The 17,852-nt window shown below is 36.8% G+C and overlaps 2 protein-coding genes across 2 annotated transcripts; both read left to right on the top strand.

Annotated features, from left to right (window-relative positions):
• Positions 1-1,713: 1,713 nt before the first annotated feature.
• On the top strand, positions 1,714-3,390 carry LOC127135537 (uncharacterized). The gene is made up of 2 exons (XM_051062234.1): positions 1,714-2,280; positions 2,421-3,390. Exons 1-2 carry the CDS (start codon positions 1,900-1,902, stop codon positions 2,502-2,504), a joined length of 465 nt encoding a protein of 154 aa, XP_050918191.1. The 5' UTR covers positions 1,714-1,899; the 3' UTR covers positions 2,505-3,390.
• A 1,625-nt stretch (positions 3,391-5,015) lies between these two features.
• On the top strand, positions 5,016-5,627 carry LOC127087840 (uncharacterized). Its single transcript, XM_051028758.1, has one exon. The coding sequence runs from the start codon at positions 5,016-5,018 to the stop codon at positions 5,625-5,627; it is 612 nt and encodes a 203-aa protein (XP_050884715.1).
• The last annotated feature ends 12,225 nt before the right edge of the window (positions 5,628-17,852 follow it).

Raw genomic sequence — 17,852 nt, 5'->3', positions numbered from 1 at the left:
CTAACATTTGCTATTTTTGAGTTCAAGTGTTCAAGGAAACAAGAAAGAGTGAAAAAGGTGTCAAAGATTCATCATCTTCATCTTCAACAGTCCACAATACATCAACTGCACACAACAACTTTTGATGTGATTCGTGATAGATTGAAAGTGATAAGGTTCGAAGTTGCGATTGAAGAATCGGGTTCGAGTTGAAGTCTTGGCAGGTTCTTTCTTGAATAAAACCATTAGGGTTTTATCCTCCAATACCGGTTTGCGTTTGGGGGTTTTTGGTCGAATCGCTTCATCAATATTCAGCCGAGCGAAGGTGATTGAGAAGAGGAAGTCTTCGTCAGTCTAGTAGCGGATTCGGAGGCATTGAAGTGAAGGATTCGGGTTCGACTCGTTGTATTTGAGATCAGCCGGGCCGAGGGCTTGAAGAACGGAAGATTCTTCAACAAAGGGGCTGGAATCGGAGGTCTAGCAACAACGATCGAAGGTCTTGATTCATCTTGAATCAAGGAGCAAGGATAGGAAGCATCACTCAACACATTGAAAATTCTGTGTTTACTTGCTTTGCAATCCTTGTATAAACGGTTAAAGTTCACAGGTGATATTTAATTAAATCATCTCAATTCTAATTTTAGAATTGAGGGCAGACGTACCCCGAAGCGAGGACGGCGGGGGAACTGCCTCACCAAATCTCTGTCTCCTTTAACTTTCTGCATAATCTGTTTTTCAGCTTAAAATTTAAGTGATTTTAGTTTAAGCGATTTTTTACCAAACGTTGATATAAGTTGAGTAAGTGATTAAAACTGCTGTTGGAATACTAAGTACAATAACATATTGTACTAGGATAAATTGACTTACTTACTCAACTCAAATATCACTTGGAGTGTTTATGCACACCAAGTGTTTGTAAAATTGCCTAAGCCAAAGTTGCCTTAAGTTTGCACTGAGTTTTGATTTGGTATTTTGGTTCATTGGAACTAGGCTTGCTAGTAAGTAAACTCTATCATTGATTGTGCAACTAGTGTAGTGAATTGTATCTCGTTTTATCTCTTATCCATTAGCTTAACGCATATCCGGTTTTCCAATAACGGATCGTTTTTAGACTAAACTTTCCTCGGTCGCTTCCGCACCTAAAACAATTTTTAAAACCAATTTTTCTTTTAAATTGGTAGCGCCGACTCAAGTTTTCAATTGGGATCTATTCAACCCCCCCTTCTAGATCCGTGCCATAGTCTAACACGACATTATAAGGGATTGGGTCAAATCCCAAAACCCAAAGAGATGGCAGAAGTATTAGACATTCTGGTCGAAGATCTAATCCCTAACATCAAAATTTCGGGGAAGATACAAGTAATTCCTCAAGAATACTTGGAGAAGACTGCTCAAAGCTTTGCTAAATCCCAGAAGTGGGAAGCCCATGATACTATTATGGCTTTACTTATTTTTGGATTGGTGTTATTTCCTAATATGGAGAAGTTGGTGGACGCAGCAGCTATTAGCATGTTTTGGGCAGTCAAGGTTAAGAATGAAGATCCAGTGCCCGCACTCCTGGAAGATGTTGATCACACCTTACACTTACGCTTCGAGAAGAAGGGAAGATTGATGTTAAGTTGCATACCACTCCTTTACCAATGGTTTGTCTCTCATGTGTTCAAAGATGTTGATACGATTGAGGGGATGGATGGATACGAGTGGTCTCAAAAGCTAGTAGGGGTCACTTGAAAACCAAATGGCAACAGCAAAACGCACACCAAAAGTTGCAATCCAAAATTGATCCAACAGTTCAAAGCATCAAATGGCAACTCCGGCGAAATGGAAATGAAAACATAAGCAGCACTGCAGCAGAAAAACGCCAAAACAAAAACCAACAATAACACGACAACTGCACACAACACACACCAGCTACACAAAATGACGGAGACCAAAACTATATGCATCCGGCTTCAAACTGAATTCCAATCTTTCTCTTCTCTCACCATTCTTCACCGATCGCACTTAACAATCACCTCACCTCTCATACCAGAACAACAACAAAACTCCATGAACAACGCCGTCGCCACGTCGATCGTCTTCTCCGACGAATCCTTTGTATACCTCGATCCAACACATCCAGAACATGTAGAAACACAACAGAAGAACAACAGTTTCTCCAATTCACAAAAAAATCTCGAAATCTCATATTACCACGATTCTCTAGTCAAGCAATTATTCATTCAAGAAATGAGCACGCGCGTGACTCTTAGTAAGAAGAAGAACAGAAGGTCAAGGAGAATTCGTTACCGTTTCCATCTGGTTAGTTCTCTCTGATCTTGTTTATGTTTACTTTTGATTTGTGTTCGTGAAGATGAATCCACTGGGAGGATGATTGAGTGGTGCAATAACCACGAGTAGGAGTCTTTTTCCTTACGTTGTCATCCGCCGCAAATGTGAAGGTTGAAGAAATCCGAGAAGAAGACCACTATGAAAAAAGAGGTGAACACTGGAAACGGAATGGAGCTTGTAGCCGTGATTGCTGAGTCTTGGAGGTTGTTGCGGTGGAGTTTGGGCTTGGCATTTATGCCATGACCGTTTGGGCCCAAGGCTCTAAGGGATATTCCCCCTGATTACACCCCTCTCTCTAGGCCTACACCCCTTTATCCCTTGGAAAGGCCCATTTCCATTTTTATTTTTTACTTTTTTTATTCTTTTATTAGTTTAATTAGTCATTAGGATTAGATTAGTATTCTTAGAAATAATAGTAATTAGGATTTTAGACTTAATTGGTTATGGACTTTTTATTAGAAAATGATTAGGTGTTAATTAGGTTTTAAGAGAAATAAGTAGGAATTTAGTTTGATTAGAATGGTAGAGTTTAATTAGAAATAATAATTTTAGAATTAGATGATTAGAATCTTTTAGAATTTTAGAAATTAGAATTTATTGGATTTAATTAGGATTTCATAATTAAAAGTTTTATCCATAATTTTGAATTGATGATTTTACCTTTAGACTTAGAAGTAGGCTAATCATACATGTTCCCCTAGTTTAGGACTTATAAATTTTTTTAATCGATCTATTAACCTAGGCTGTTGCATCCTGTTATTTCTCAGGTGATTAATTTTGGTCCTAAGTCATGTTTAGATAGAGTTTCACCTTTAGACTTAATTTCCATTTGATTAACTTTATTTCTTGCACAAATCCCTTGTACTTTTCATGTACCCCTCCCTCCCCTTTTGGATGTACTTTTTTACTTGCTTTCTCTTGATATTGCTTAATAGTTACTCCTTATGCATTAGGAACAATCACTATTTTGAAAACCAATAAAGAAACCCTTGATCCAACATCAAACTGTCTTTTTTTCAAATCAAACTCCAAAACACAATAAATATGATTAGGATTGTATGTCACGAGCCTTAAGTGGTAAAGAAGAGATGAGAATGGAGCTTTCCTACACTTTTTCTAAATGCTTCGAACACAATACATTTGGCTTGGTAGTTCGAGGTGTTCACCTTTATCCATAGTCTTTAGTGCAATCCGAAATCAATAACTCCTTTCTCAAAACCTAAAAGCAATTCAAGGCATTCAAACCTTTTGTTTAAGCCTTAGGGAGACACAATCGAAAACCCTTCTTCGAGGTAATAAAATCAACAAAACAAACAACATTTTGTACCCACAAACTACGAGGCTCTGATTTCTCACTTCAACAAGTGGGCATACGTAGGCACGAGGACCCAATCCTTGGCGAGCACACTAATTTATAATATACCTCCACTTCACAAACCTTTGGCAAGCAAACATTCGATAAATGATATTCATTCAAGCGCAAAGATTCTAGATGGTTCCCATGGAGTACCATGGATATGAGGGGTGCAAATATCTTCCCCTTGCATAACCGACTTCCGAACCTGTTCCTGGGTTTGATGACCATTCTTTGAGGTTTTCTCAATATTCTTCCTTTCCTTTGGAATAAATAAAAATCGATGGTGACTCTGTATTTTTCGCATAGCGACAGTTGGTGACTCTACTGGGGACACCTCCCTAAGAAAGTCAAGCCTAATCTAGGTTGCTTCCTTCCATGTATGGATGTTTATCCTTTTGGTTATTTGCCTTTATTATTGCCTTCCGCTTTAAATTTTGTAATCAATGTTATGTGGTTCCATGATCCTATGATACCGAATGGATGGTACTTCGATTGCAAGAAACCTTATGGAAATGACTTTTTATCCGAGTCTAGAGTGAAACTTGAGATATGAGAGGTTGAGTAGTATGGACCACCGAGAAGCTTTTCTCGTAAGGGTCGATACGAGAACCTCACTTAGAGTAGATTCTTTTGGAGATGTTGACGAATGTCAAGCTATTAACGTAAGCGATCAATGTTTTCATTAGGATCCATAACTCTAAGGACCTTCATAGAACATTGAACCTTTGCCCGAGAAGCTTTTCTCACGTGAGTTGATACAAAGATCTCACTCAAAGTAGATTTCCTTGATGGAGTTGTTGACCGACAAGCTTTTTCGTAAGCGGCAAATAGTCCAGGAATTTCGTGACTTTGAGACCATTGTCTAGAACCCTATGTCGATGGTCGCGTATTACAGGTCCCCAAGAAGCTTTTCTCGCGTGGGTTAGTATAAAGATACCACCTAGAAGAGATTCATTTGAGGGAGTTAACGACAAACACGGTTTTGCCGTAAGCGCCAAACAGTCAAATGAATCAATAACTCTGGGGTTCCTATCTATAACCCTAGACCATGACCAGTGAGATCCTTATTGTGGAAATCAGTCAGTGTTATCCTCCATCCGTATCTCGAACCTGTGATATTATGCCAGCTTGTGTGTTTGACTTGTGAGAACCATGCTTGTGTATTGTTCGCCTACTCATTCATGCATTCATGCATCATAAGAAATATTCAAATATAATATTCATGCATCATTTTGCATCATCAGAAAAAGTCATAAAACTTACCATTTAGCCCTTTTGTCCAGAATCATCCACAGTCAAGCGTACTTCCCGACATTCCCACAACACTCGAAGAAACCAAAGATCGCTCATGGATCAGTTGGAGCAGAACCAAGTTGTTATGAGGGAAGATATGACCACTATGAAGGCTCAGATGGGTCAGCTTGCTGAAGCCCTACAAGCTTTGGCTAGGGGACAAGAGGAAATGCGCCAGGCTAATTTGAGAGCCGCCACCGCCAACCTTGTTGTTGTGACAATACCTGTAAATCCACTAGGAGGAGTTGATACACCGGTTGTAGCTCAACCACCTCCCGAAAGAGGTCAAGTATATCAGAATGGTGTTGAGCCATTCAACATCCCTGTCAATGGGAGAGTTCATCCTGAGATTGACGATTATCAGTATGCTTTCTTCACCACAAGGGTTGATTCAGTTTATGGCGTTTTTGGTCCTTCTCTTGCTGACCTTGAAAGGAGATTTCGTATGATGGAGGAGAGATTCAAGGCGATGGAAGGTCCCAATACCTTTGGATTAGATGCTACCGACATGTGCTTAGTGCCAGGCGTGAAAATTCCTCCTAAGTTCAAAGTTCCGAGCTTTGAAAAGTATCAAGGGGTCACTTGTCCAAAGACCCACATTCGAGCTTTCTGTAGAAAGATTGTTGCTCATTCTGATGATGAGAAACTCTTAATGCACTTTTTCTAAGACCGCCTTAGTGGAGCTTCTTCGGAATGGTATATGCAGCTCGAGTGCACGCATATACAAACCTGGAGAGAGTTTGTTGAAGCCTTCTTAAATAACTATTAGTATATTTTAGACATGGCTCCCAATCGGACTCAGCTCCAAAACCTTATTTAGAAGTCGAATGAATCGTTTAAAGAATACGCCCAACATTGGAAAGATCTAGCTGTCAGGGTTCAACCCCCTCTGCTTGAAAGAGAATTGATAGACATGTTCATGAACACCATTCAAGGGTCGTATCTTGATAGAATGATTGGAAGTACTACCTCGGGATTCTCAGACTTGGTCATTGTTGGTGAGCGAATCGAGAACGACTTGAAGATCAGAAAGATACAAGATACCATAGTTGTGGCTAGTGGAGCAAAGAAGTCTCATTCCGGATTCCCAAAGAAGAAGGAATGGGAGACCAGCGCTACCACAATCGCTAAAGGGGAAGCTAGAGCCTATCAAATGCCATACTATCTAGTGGCAGCAATAACACCTAACCCGTATCAGCAACCAGCATATGTTATCCCAATTAGTCCTTGTAAGACCCCAAATTTGACACTAAGGTCCCCCATGCTATCTCATCATATGCATTAGCATTGGGATCACATCTTGGCATCCTCCTTACCTCTCATTCATTGGGTTTGCATTGGGAGAGATCACCAAACACCATTTGATTATGTCAAACTTTGTATTTTTATCATTTACTAACCAAAATACCAAAAATATGTCTTTGTATTGTCTAACTCTTTTGTAGGTAGTGCACATGCTCACCTTTGATCTATCAAGCTCATATCTAGGGTTTAAGACCCTCATTTCAAGGAGCTCAATCAAGAATTGATCTACTATGACTCTAGGCATCATATATGAATCCTTATAATCTTCATATGTTATTTTGATCAAGAAATCATCAGATTTTGGAGTTGGTTTGCCTTGGAAACCCTAATTCATCTAGGTACCCTGTGTAACTTCTTCAACAAGATTCTTCATCAATTGATCAAATATTTCAAGGGATACTTCAAATTTCATCATCTTATGCATATATGATCCCCCATGAGTCCCAAAAGTCAAGATAATGTCAAGCTAACAAGTTGGTTCATGGTGGTTGACCAGAGGAATTCATCTGATCAAAATGGGGTTCCCTAGACCCTATCTCCTACAATTTTTATCATATGAAAATGATTCCAAGAGAAATGTTAATCTAAATGACATTCCAAACAACTTTCATGTTGGGGTCTAGACCTAGTTTTTCTTGGAAAGTCATTTTTTATGGTGAAAGATTATATGTCATTTTGTTTAAACCCTAATTTAAAGGTCAACTTTCCAAGACCATATCTTGCTCATTTTTTATGAGATGAAATATTTACAAGTTTCACAATCAAATTCAATATGTCTAATTCAACTTTTATGTTTGGAGTAAGAGCAAATTCAACTTTTATGTGCATGTGATATGAGGATATATTATAGGTCGTTTTGGACCAATGCCATTGAACAAGTGATTTTCCTCAAATTCAAAAATGCATAACTCCTTCATATTAAATCGAAATGAGGTCAAATTTGTGACCATTTTGAAGGACTTTGAGATAGATACAATGTTTATGAAGGAATGTTTCTCATTTGAAGCTCACATAAAAAGTTATCCAAGGTGGAATAAGTGAACATATGGCTTGACACTTAGAATTTTTTTTGACATATTTGATTTTCCCAACTTCCACCTTAAAATTCATCATGATCTAAGCTTCAAATGAAAAAGTGTTCAACATGAAAGTTGTTCCCCTTGATCCAACCTTTCCAAAAAGTTCAATTTAGTCCATTTTGGACAAGATTTGAATGGGCTGAACATGAGTGATCATTTGGCACAAATTGAACTTGGAACTTCCATACGCTAGTGCATAACATTCCAACATGATCTCAACATTGCTTGTACTCAATTATGGATCAGAAGACGTGATAACATGGGCCTGTAACACGCCTATGCACCCATGCAATATACATTGCTATTTTTGGATTTCATTTCAACTGTGCAAATATCAATCCATTTGGCTATAAATAGAGCTCTCTATGCTCAGAAACAAGGACCCCTACGCGTCAGCTTTGAATCTAAGCATTCAAACCCTCTCATTTCAAAGGGTAACCTTGATAATTTCCATTGGAAATTGAGTTTGAATCTCACTGTTTTGAGATTCAAATCTCCAAGAATCATGAGCTTTTTATCCATCCAATTCCACTCCATCAAGTGTCATGAACAAGATCAAGAGCAAGATCAATCGAGCACATACCTGAATTGAAGGTATTTTCTAGAAATTTTTCATCTCTTCGATTCTCACTCAATTCTCTATAATTCTCTTGGATCTTTGTTTGTCTGAAGTCTTACCAATGTAGGCAACAAGATTGAGTTGCTTTGAGGTCAAATCGAAGCAACTCAGATCGTTCACCTCAAATTTCAACTCCTTATATCTTCCAATATACTTGGAGTTAGAACAAATTGAGGCCAGATTCGAACTCCCGAGCATTTTTACTTTAAATTCATGTCCTAATATTTAATTTTGGTGATGGTTGTGGATGAACCAGTCCGGTGAAGCTCACCGGAGAAGGAGACCGGAGCTTTGACTCCGGTGGTGAGTTGGCATTCATCAGAGCGACATGATCCATTCAAATATTCTAATCTTGCACGGTGAAACTGATTACCAATTGTGTTGCGCGTTGACTCATGACTATTGTGGAATACGCGCTAGCAGCCACTTGATCTTCCACCTCAATTAATGAGGGAGATCAAGTGGTCCACGTTTTCTCTCATTTTCTGATTTTCATTTTAATTGCCTTATTTTCATTAATTCATATTAATTTTAATATTGATCCAAAAAATATGAGAGTTTCACCAAAAAAATTTAAATAAATTCCTCTTTCATTTTCTGAATTAAAATCATTTTTTGGATCATTATTAATAATTTTCATGATTTAATTGATTTTGTGAATATTTTTAATTGTTTAAAAATAGTTTTAATTTTTCAAAAACTATGAAATTTTTTCCCCAAGGTCCTTTGACCTTGTTTGACCTATAATAAATCTCATGGCCATTTATTTGGTGTTTTGATGAGATTTTAGGATTTTGACAAACCATAATTTAATTTAATGCATATTTTAATTGATTTTAATTATTTAAGTGCCAAATAAATTGTATTGAACTTCTAATATTGACTTATTGAGTTTGACTTGTGTTGTTGGGCCTTGGTCAAGGTTGATTTGACTTTCTTGAGTTAAAATCATTGAATTTAGGGGATTGATGAAATGTACATTTCATCTCCCAAAATGTATGAATGATTTTAATTTGGTAAAAGTCCTCCTTTGACCAATTTGTGTTTATTCTTATCCCCCTTCCTCTTCATCTTGATCCCCTTATCTATTCATTCATGTCATGGACCTATGATATCTCTATATCCTAAGGCTAGTTGATTGCAAAATCAACATGAGTATGGATGAGATTAGGTCCACTCTTTTACATATTCTTTTTGTGTGTGGTATGTTTTAGGAGCATAGTTCATCATATTATGTCTCTAACATGCATTAACACTAAGATTTCTATTGCCCGACCTCAAATAGTTGTGACTTCTACATAAGTCCAATTACGATTGCTTAACATAGCGCTAAATTTGTGACACAAAAAGGCATAACATTCTAGTACGTGAGATTGTAAGTCTCCTCTCTTTCATGGTATTAAGTAGAAACTTGGCCTTTTTTCCTTCTTTTGGAAGATGTCTTGGTCCAAGGTTCCATGCTTGTGAATAGTGGGTTGAGTGTTCTCCAAAGAATGACTTAAAGAAAACCAAAGCAAAAGCAATACTAACTTCTAATCAATTAATAGCTAACATTTAATTTCAAGCCATTTACTTTTATGCACTTTAATTTCAAGTCATATTTCATTTGCCATTATTCATACCATTCAATTTGTTTACTTTAATGTCATTTTTACTTTGCTCACTTGAGTCATATTTTTGTGAATATGTTGTGTTTGTATATACTTATTTGTGTTTGTGGTCTTCTGACCTTAATATACATAATAAGAACAAAAAACCCTAAAAGACATTTTGTGTGGACTGTTGGATTTGATCTGAGAATTTGGACTTAGAATTAGGCAACACTCCATATGCAAAAGGACTTGGCCAATGCCAACTTTCATGAAACCAAGTGTTTATGAAGTAAACTTTTATCTGATGCAAATATTGAAGACCCATTTGAGTTCATATGCAACATGATCATATTAAAGTTGTTATTTTGAACCTGTGTCTAATGCCTATCATGAAGTCATCTGATACATGGAAGATTATGAAGGAGATCATGGAGTTGCTAAGCTTGGATGCAGATATCTTTATTTGATGCCTGGCTCTTCAACTTGCTATTTGTGTATTGATATTGCTTGATTCTAAAGTCCAAGGGAAATTTGGGTTTCTATATGACATTCTTGTCTATTGGATTGCAGCCCATTGGTCAGATCTTTTCAACTCTTAGATTTTAAATTTGTGCTTAGGATTAGTCTCTTCATCTCCTCCTCATTTCTTTAATTTCAAATCTCTCCCTCCTTTTAAAATCTTCTTTTCTCGTGATTTCTAAACTTAGATCATGTTGCAAATTAGAAACTTTGGCCTTATGCCATTGCCTTTTCAAACTCCTTTTCTTAATCAAATTTGTAAATGAATCTAATCATATTGACCTAAAATTTAAAAAAAAAGCCAAAAAGAACTAACACTCATTCAAACCTTTTTAGGCCTCTCGTGCCTTTTTTGAACTTAAATTTTGTTAAAAGCAATACACTCACTTTAAAATTGTTACCACGAACTACGAGATTTTGATCCCTCATTTTTATGTTGGTACGTAGGCACAAGTCCGAAGGTCTTGTCAAACACAAAAATATAATTAATGAATTCTTTTCTCATCCCTCCACTCTATTTATTGCAAACATTGTTTGTACAAACACACATATGCGCACAAGAAAGGGCTCCCTAGGAGTACCTAGGACACTTTGGGTGCTAACACCTTCCCTCTGTGTAACCAACCCCCTTACCCGTAATCTCTGGCATTTTATTAGTTTTGATTTGAAAACTTCTTATTTTTGGGTTTTCTTCGTACTTTTCCCCTTTCCCTTGTAAACAATAAAAGCGCGGTGGCGACTCTGGTTTAATTGACGTATAGCTTATCCATAGCTTGATGGTCATGAATTTACCGTTACATAAATTAAGTGGCGACTCTATTGGGGAGTAGTCTCCAGTGGGTTTAGCCTACTTTTTTATGTGTATATAATTTTATATTTGATTTATGTATATTTGTTTGTATGATATAATCTGCTTGTTGTGCTTGGTGATCTTTGAGTGGTGAGATAAGTTCTAACCCTAACTTGAGTACAATTAAGATAGGAAGATGGTATAGTCATGTTCGGCTTGTGTGAAATAGTCCTTAATAATTTGGCTTGAGACCCATCTACTAAGTGGAGACCCTTTTGGAGCTATTGATGTCACACAAGTTACTTATGGTTAGGCATCACTTTCTCTGATTTGGGGTCCGAGAAGCCGAGGATCGTAGAACATTTAACCCATCTTGGCCTATTTAGGACGTAGTGCGGAGACTGTTCAAGTGTAGACTTGATAACAGCTGTTACGCGATACTACACTCAGACGAGTTTCTCTTGAGAATATTATGGGTTGATGAGTCAGTCATCCTAACCTGTAATATCTGATAGATGGAATTAAGACTCTGGGAACTTCTTAGAACATGAACTACATATTTTTATCCTTAGTACACTCCTTTGGGATGGTTCTTACCCAGACTCCATGCTCATGACTTGCAACAAACCCTTAATTCTTGGTTGATCCAATCAAGTCTTGTCAATATCAATGGAACTTGGGTGTTGATAAGGTGAAAATCGTAATCCACCAAAATGGATGATTGATCTTGACAATGACTTGATTCATCCCTTGACTTTTGTTTGTTTGCCTTATGTGTGATCCATTATTTATGATTGTTGCATTAATGCATTCATGCGCATCATAACATTCATCATACGAAAAATTGTCAAGGATCTGAGGCCTTATTTGTAAATATTTTCAGACCATGGATTACAGACGAAGGAGCACTAAGAAGTACAGTTTCAGATGTCCCGACTTGAAAGAGTTAAGGACGCTAGCATCTTTTGTATTAGATCCCTTGGACTTCAAACAACGTCATGGGAAGCTTCTGTCCATCTTGTCTACTGATGTAGTTGAAGGACTCTTGAGTGTATTGGTGCAGTTTTATGATCCTCTTTACCATTGTTTCACTTTCCCAAATTTCTAGCTTGTGCCTACCTTGGAGGAGTATTCTCATCTTTTGGGGATACCCGTTTCTAGTAGAGTACCTTTTCGCGGATTGGAGGAGATTCCCCGATCTAGTATCATTGTTGAAGCTCTCCACTTGAAGAAGTCTGAGATAGAGGCTCATTGGGTGAAGAAAGGAGGGTTATTTGGATTGCCATCTGTTTTCCTCATCAAGGAAGCTACCACTTTTGCTCAAGCTGGTAGTATGGATGCTTTTGAAGCTATATTTGTGTTGCTCATCTATGGATTAGCTTGGTTCCCTAACATTGATGATTTTGTTGATGTTAACACCATTAGAATTTTGTTGATTGGGAATCATGTGCCTACTTTGTTGGGTAATATGTATTTCTCTTTGCATATAAGGAATTCTAAGGGTGGTGGAACTATTTTTTGTTGTACTCCTCTTCTGTACAAGTGGTTTATTTCACACTTGCCTCAGGCACCTGCTTTTATGGAGAATAAACAATGTCTAAGGTGGTCTCAGAGACTTATGTCTCTCACTAATGATGATATAGTTTGGTATGATCCGTCCTTAAGCAGTTTGGAGATTATTGATAGTTGTGGTGAATTCTCTAATGTGCCTCTTATTGGTACACAAGGAGGAATTAGCTACAACCCTGCTTTGGATCGTCGTCAACTTGGGTTCCCCTTGAGAGAAAAACCTAATAACATGTTATTAGAAGGTCTTTTCTAACAAGAGGGTAAAGATCCCCAACATTTGAAGCAGAAGACTGTGCATGCTTGGCATAAATAGTATAGGAAAGGAAGATCCGAGCTTGGTCCGTGCAATTGTATAGCTTTGGAAGCTTACACTCTTTGGGTGAAGAAGAAGCTTTGGAGTTGAAGATTCCTTATCCTTGTGAAAGACCTATGTCTATGGTTGTGGTTGAGCCATTAACTCTCTCTAACCAAGATGTAGAGGAGTTGGAAGACGCGCTCATCAAGATGAAGCAAGATGCCCATGTTTCTAACAAAGTGCCTTTTAGTGGATTGGAAGAGATTCCCAAATCTCATATCAGAGCTGAAGCTCTTCATCTGAAGAAGTCCGAGATTGAGACTCATTGGGTGAAGAAAGGAGGATTGTTTGGGTTGACTTCTGAGTTCCTCATCAAGGAAGCTATTGCCTTTGCTCAAGCCGGTAGTGTGGATGATTTTGAAGCCATCTTTGTGTTGCTCATCTATGGGTTGGCTTTGTTCCCTAACATTGATGGTTTTATTGATGCTAATTGTAGCGGGAAATCCATGATCATCAAGCTATTGACAAGCTAGAGATCAATTAACAAGAGTCGCCACCACGCTTTTATTGTTTCCAAGGGAAAAGAGAAAAAGTAAGAACAAAACCCAATTAGTAAGAAGTTTTCAAATAAAAACTAATAAAAGTCAGAGATCACAGGTAAGGGGGTTGGTTACACAGAGGGAAGGTGTTAGCACCCAAAGTGTCCTAGGTACTCCTAGTGAGTCCTTTTTGTGTGCATATGTATTTTGTATAAAGTGATGTTTACAAACAAATAGAATGGGGAGATGAAAAAAGAATTGATTAATTATATTTTTGTGTTTGACAAGACCTTCGGTCTTGGGCCTACGTACCAACATAAAAATGAGGGATCAAAACATCGTAGTTCGTGCTAAAAATTTCAAAATAAGTGTGTTGGTTTTAACAAAAATTATGTTTGAAAGGCACAAAGGCCTGAAATGATTTGAATGAGTTAGTTCTTTTTGAATTTTTAAAAGTTTAATTCAAGTATAATTAAGTTTATTTACAAGTTTGATTTAAGAAAATAAGTTTGAAAATGCAATGGCATAAGGCCAAAGTTTCTACCTTTTGCAAAAGTGGTCAAAGTTCAGAACAAAAATAGTTCAGACAAAGAAGATTTTAAAAATGGAGGGAGAGATTTTGAAATTGAAGAAATGGGGAGAAGATGAATAGACTACCCTATGTACAAAAATTTAAAAGTTTAAAGTTGAAAAGATCTGACCAAATGGGAGCAATTCAAAAGGCAAGTATGTCAATAGAAATCCAGAATTCCCTTGGACTTTTTGAATTAAGAAACACACAAATGCGCAATTATATCAGTCTTGAAGAGCAAAGGCATCAAATAAAGATGGCCTCATCCAAGCTTATCCTATTCAATGATCTTCTTCAAAAGAGCCTATGTAGCAGATGAACTCCACAAGTCACAGGTTTAACATAACAACTTATCAATGATCAATGTTGCAGATGAATCTGGAGAGATCTAGAATGATATATCAGATGAGTTCAAACTTGTAAGTTATTGGTTCTTCAACAAATTGGCATTGGCCAAGTCCATTAGAAAAGGAATTTTGCCTAAGTTCTAAGTCCAATTGGGGCAAGATTAAACCAACAGTCCACTCAAAGTCTTTTAGGGTTTTTGTTATTATTATGTGCATTAATGGTCAAAGACCAATCAACAAACAAAGCAACAAAGTATATCACATAATATGGTCCAAGTGGAAAAAGTGAAAATTGCATAAACATAAACAATTATAATGATATGTACAATGACAAATTATAATAGAACAATAAAAGTAAATTGCATTAAAAGTAAAAGATTGAAAATAAAAGTTAATGGTTAGTAAGTTAATAGTTAGTTTTGTTTTTCTTTTTGATTCAAGACATTCTTTGGAGAACACTCAACCCACTTGCCACAAGCATGGATCCTTGAACCAAAACATCTTCCAAAGGAAGGAAAGAAGGCCAAGTTTCCACATAATACCATGGAAGAGGGGAGACTTACAATTTCACTAACTAGAATGCTTATGCCTTTTGTGTCACAAATTTAGCGCTATGTTAAGCAATCGTAATTGGACTTATGTAGAAGTCACAACTATTTGAGATCGGGCAATAAACTTTTGGTGTTAATGCATGTTGGAGACATAGTATTAAGAACTATGCTCATTAAACATACCACACACAAAAATATGCAAAAGGTGTGGCCTAATCTCATCCATACTGATGTTAATCTTTCAATCAACTAGCATTAGGACTTTGAGATGTCATTGGCCAATTGAAAATGAATGGATGAAGAAGGGGAATTAGATGAAGAGGGAAAGGGGTGAATGAGATCACAAATTGGTCAAAGGAGGACTTTTACCAAATTAATATTATCCATTCATTTTGGGAGATGGAATGTACATTCCATCAATCCCCTAAATCCAATAATATTAACTTGACAAAGTCAAATCAACCTTGACCAAGGCCCAACAACAAATGAGAAACTCAAATAAGTCAATACAAATGGTCAACATAATTAAAATGGCAATTATTGAAGAATATTAATTATGATCCAAAAAATATTAATCAAATAAATATTAAAATGGCAATTATTTAAAAACAAATGAAAAATAAATTAATTCATGAAAAATATTAATAATGATCCAAAAAATAATTTTAATTCAGAATATGAAAGAGAAAAATATGTGAATTTTTTGGTGAAAGTCCCATATTTTTTGGATAAATATTAAATTTATTATGAATTATTGAAGAAAATGGAAATTCAAAAAATGATAAAATACGTGGACCATCGGATCTCCCTCATTAATTGAGGTGGCAGATCTGATGATCCATAACACACGTTCCACCAACACCTTAGTCAAGCGCGCTATAACATAAGTAATTAAAAGGAATGGCTGAGATTAGATCATGAGAATTAGATCACACGGTCCAGACCAAAGACACATCATCACCAGAGCCAAAGCTCCGGTTGTCTTCTCCGACGAGCTTCGTCGGACTGGTCAACATGAACCATCACCAAAATTTCAAACAGGACATGATTTTAAAGAGAAAACATCACTGAGCACGAATATCACCTCCATTTCTTCCAATTCCAACTATATTAAGAGATATGTGGAATTCAAAAATGAGGTTCATGATCTGGGTTGCTTCGATTTGGCCTAAAAGTAACTCAAACACCTTGCCTACATTGGTAGGACTTCAGCCAACACAAGAATCAATGGAATTGAGCAAGAATCATGGAGAATCGAAGAGATCAAATTTTCTGCAAATTACCTTCAATGGAGGTCTGAGCTTGCTAGATCTTGATCTGAATCGTGCTTTGCTTCACTTCAATTGCTTGCAGAAGAGGAATGGAAAGGCTTAGAATCAATGGACTCCTGGAGAATTGAATTCCAAAACAGTGGAGATTCAAGCTCAAATTCAAATCAATTTATCAGGGTTATCCTCTTAATGTGAAGGGTTTTCAATGGAGATTCAAAGCTGGCGCAATGTGTGTGTTAATTCTGAGCATAAGGGCTTCAATTTATAGAGAAATTGGATGATATTTGCACACTCATTTTCACTTTCAAAAATTGGCAAATGATGAAAGCCTGGTGCATGGGCGCACATAGGCCCATGGAACGATTGTTTGAAAGTCCAAAATGAAGTTCAGATGCTTTGGAGATGGATTGGATTGCAAGGTACATGTGCATTGTCATTTGAAGTTTGATCCATGCCAAACGATACCAGCCTGTTTAAGCCATCCGCAGCCTATGCATTTCTCATCCAAAATGCATGAATTTGAGCTCTTTGGAAAGGTGAGATCAAGAGGAACAAGTTTGATGTTTAACACTTTTCTATTTGGAGCTTGGAACTTGGAGATAATTAATGTGTAAGTTTTTAAAAATTTGACATATCAAAATTTTTCTTAGTGTCAAGCCATATGTCTCAATATTCCACCTTGCTTAACTTTTTATAGGAGCTTCAAATGAGAAACGTGTCTTCATCAAAGTTGTACCTCTATCAAAGAACTTCAAAATGGTCACCATTTTCATGTCATTTGGACTTGATATTATATATTTATGCATTTTTGAAGTTTGGAAAATCACTTGATCAATGGTATAGGCCAAAAGTGACTTATAATGTAGCCTCATATCACATGTTCAAAGAAGTTGAATTAGCTCCCACTCCAAACATCAAAGTTTCAGTAGACACATTTAATTTGATTGTGCAACCTAGAAATATTTCATCTCATAAAAATTTAGCAAGTTATGGCCTTGGGAAGTTGACTTTCAAATTAGGGTTTAGACAAAATGACCTATAATGTTTCAACATAGAAATTGATTTTCCAAGCAAAACTAGATCTAGGTCTCAACATGAAAGTTGTTTATAATGTCATTCAAAGTAAGTTTTCTCTTGGAATAATTTTCATATGGTGAAAATTATAGGAGATAGGGTCTAGGGAGACCCAGTTTTGATCAGATGAATTCATCTGGCCAACCACCATCAACCAACTTGCTAACCTCCAATTCTCTTGACTTTCTTGGCTCATGGTAGATCATATATGCATAATATGATGAAATTTGAAGTGTCCCTTTATAAATTTGATCAATTGGTGAGATAGCTTGTTGGAGAAGTTACTCAAGATACCCAGTCAAACTAGGGTTTCCAAGGCAAATCACCCTCAAACTCTTGAAGAAAACTTGATCAATATAACATGTAGAGAACATTGGGACTCATATATGATGATTGTAACCATTTTTGAGTCAATTATTGGTTGTGCTCTTTGTTCATGAGGGTCTCAAACCCTAGATGTGCACTTGATGAATCAATGAAATCATGCCCTTCCTACAAAAGAGTTAGATAGATACAAAGACATATTTTTTGTATTTTGGTTAGTAAAATGATAAAATACAAGTATGATATAATCACAAAGTGTTTGGTGATCTCTCCTAAAACAAACCCAATGAATGAGGGGTAAGGAGGATGCCAAGGTATGATCCCAATGCTAATGCTTATGATGGAATTTCATGAGGGATCTTAGGGTCAAAATTGGGGTGTTACAGCTCCCCCTATTTAAGGACATTCTAACTGAGGAGGCGAAGGTTAAAATCTTCATATAGAGAA

This window comes from Lathyrus oleraceus, chromosome 1, assembly GCF_024323335.1.
Source record: "Lathyrus oleraceus cultivar Zhongwan6 chromosome 1, CAAS_Psat_ZW6_1.0, whole genome shotgun sequence".
NCBI lineage: Eukaryota > Viridiplantae > Streptophyta > Magnoliopsida > Fabales > Fabaceae > Lathyrus > Lathyrus oleraceus.
The sequence above is the reverse complement of the archived record's forward strand: the minus strand, read 5'-3'. Positions and strand labels throughout refer to the sequence as shown.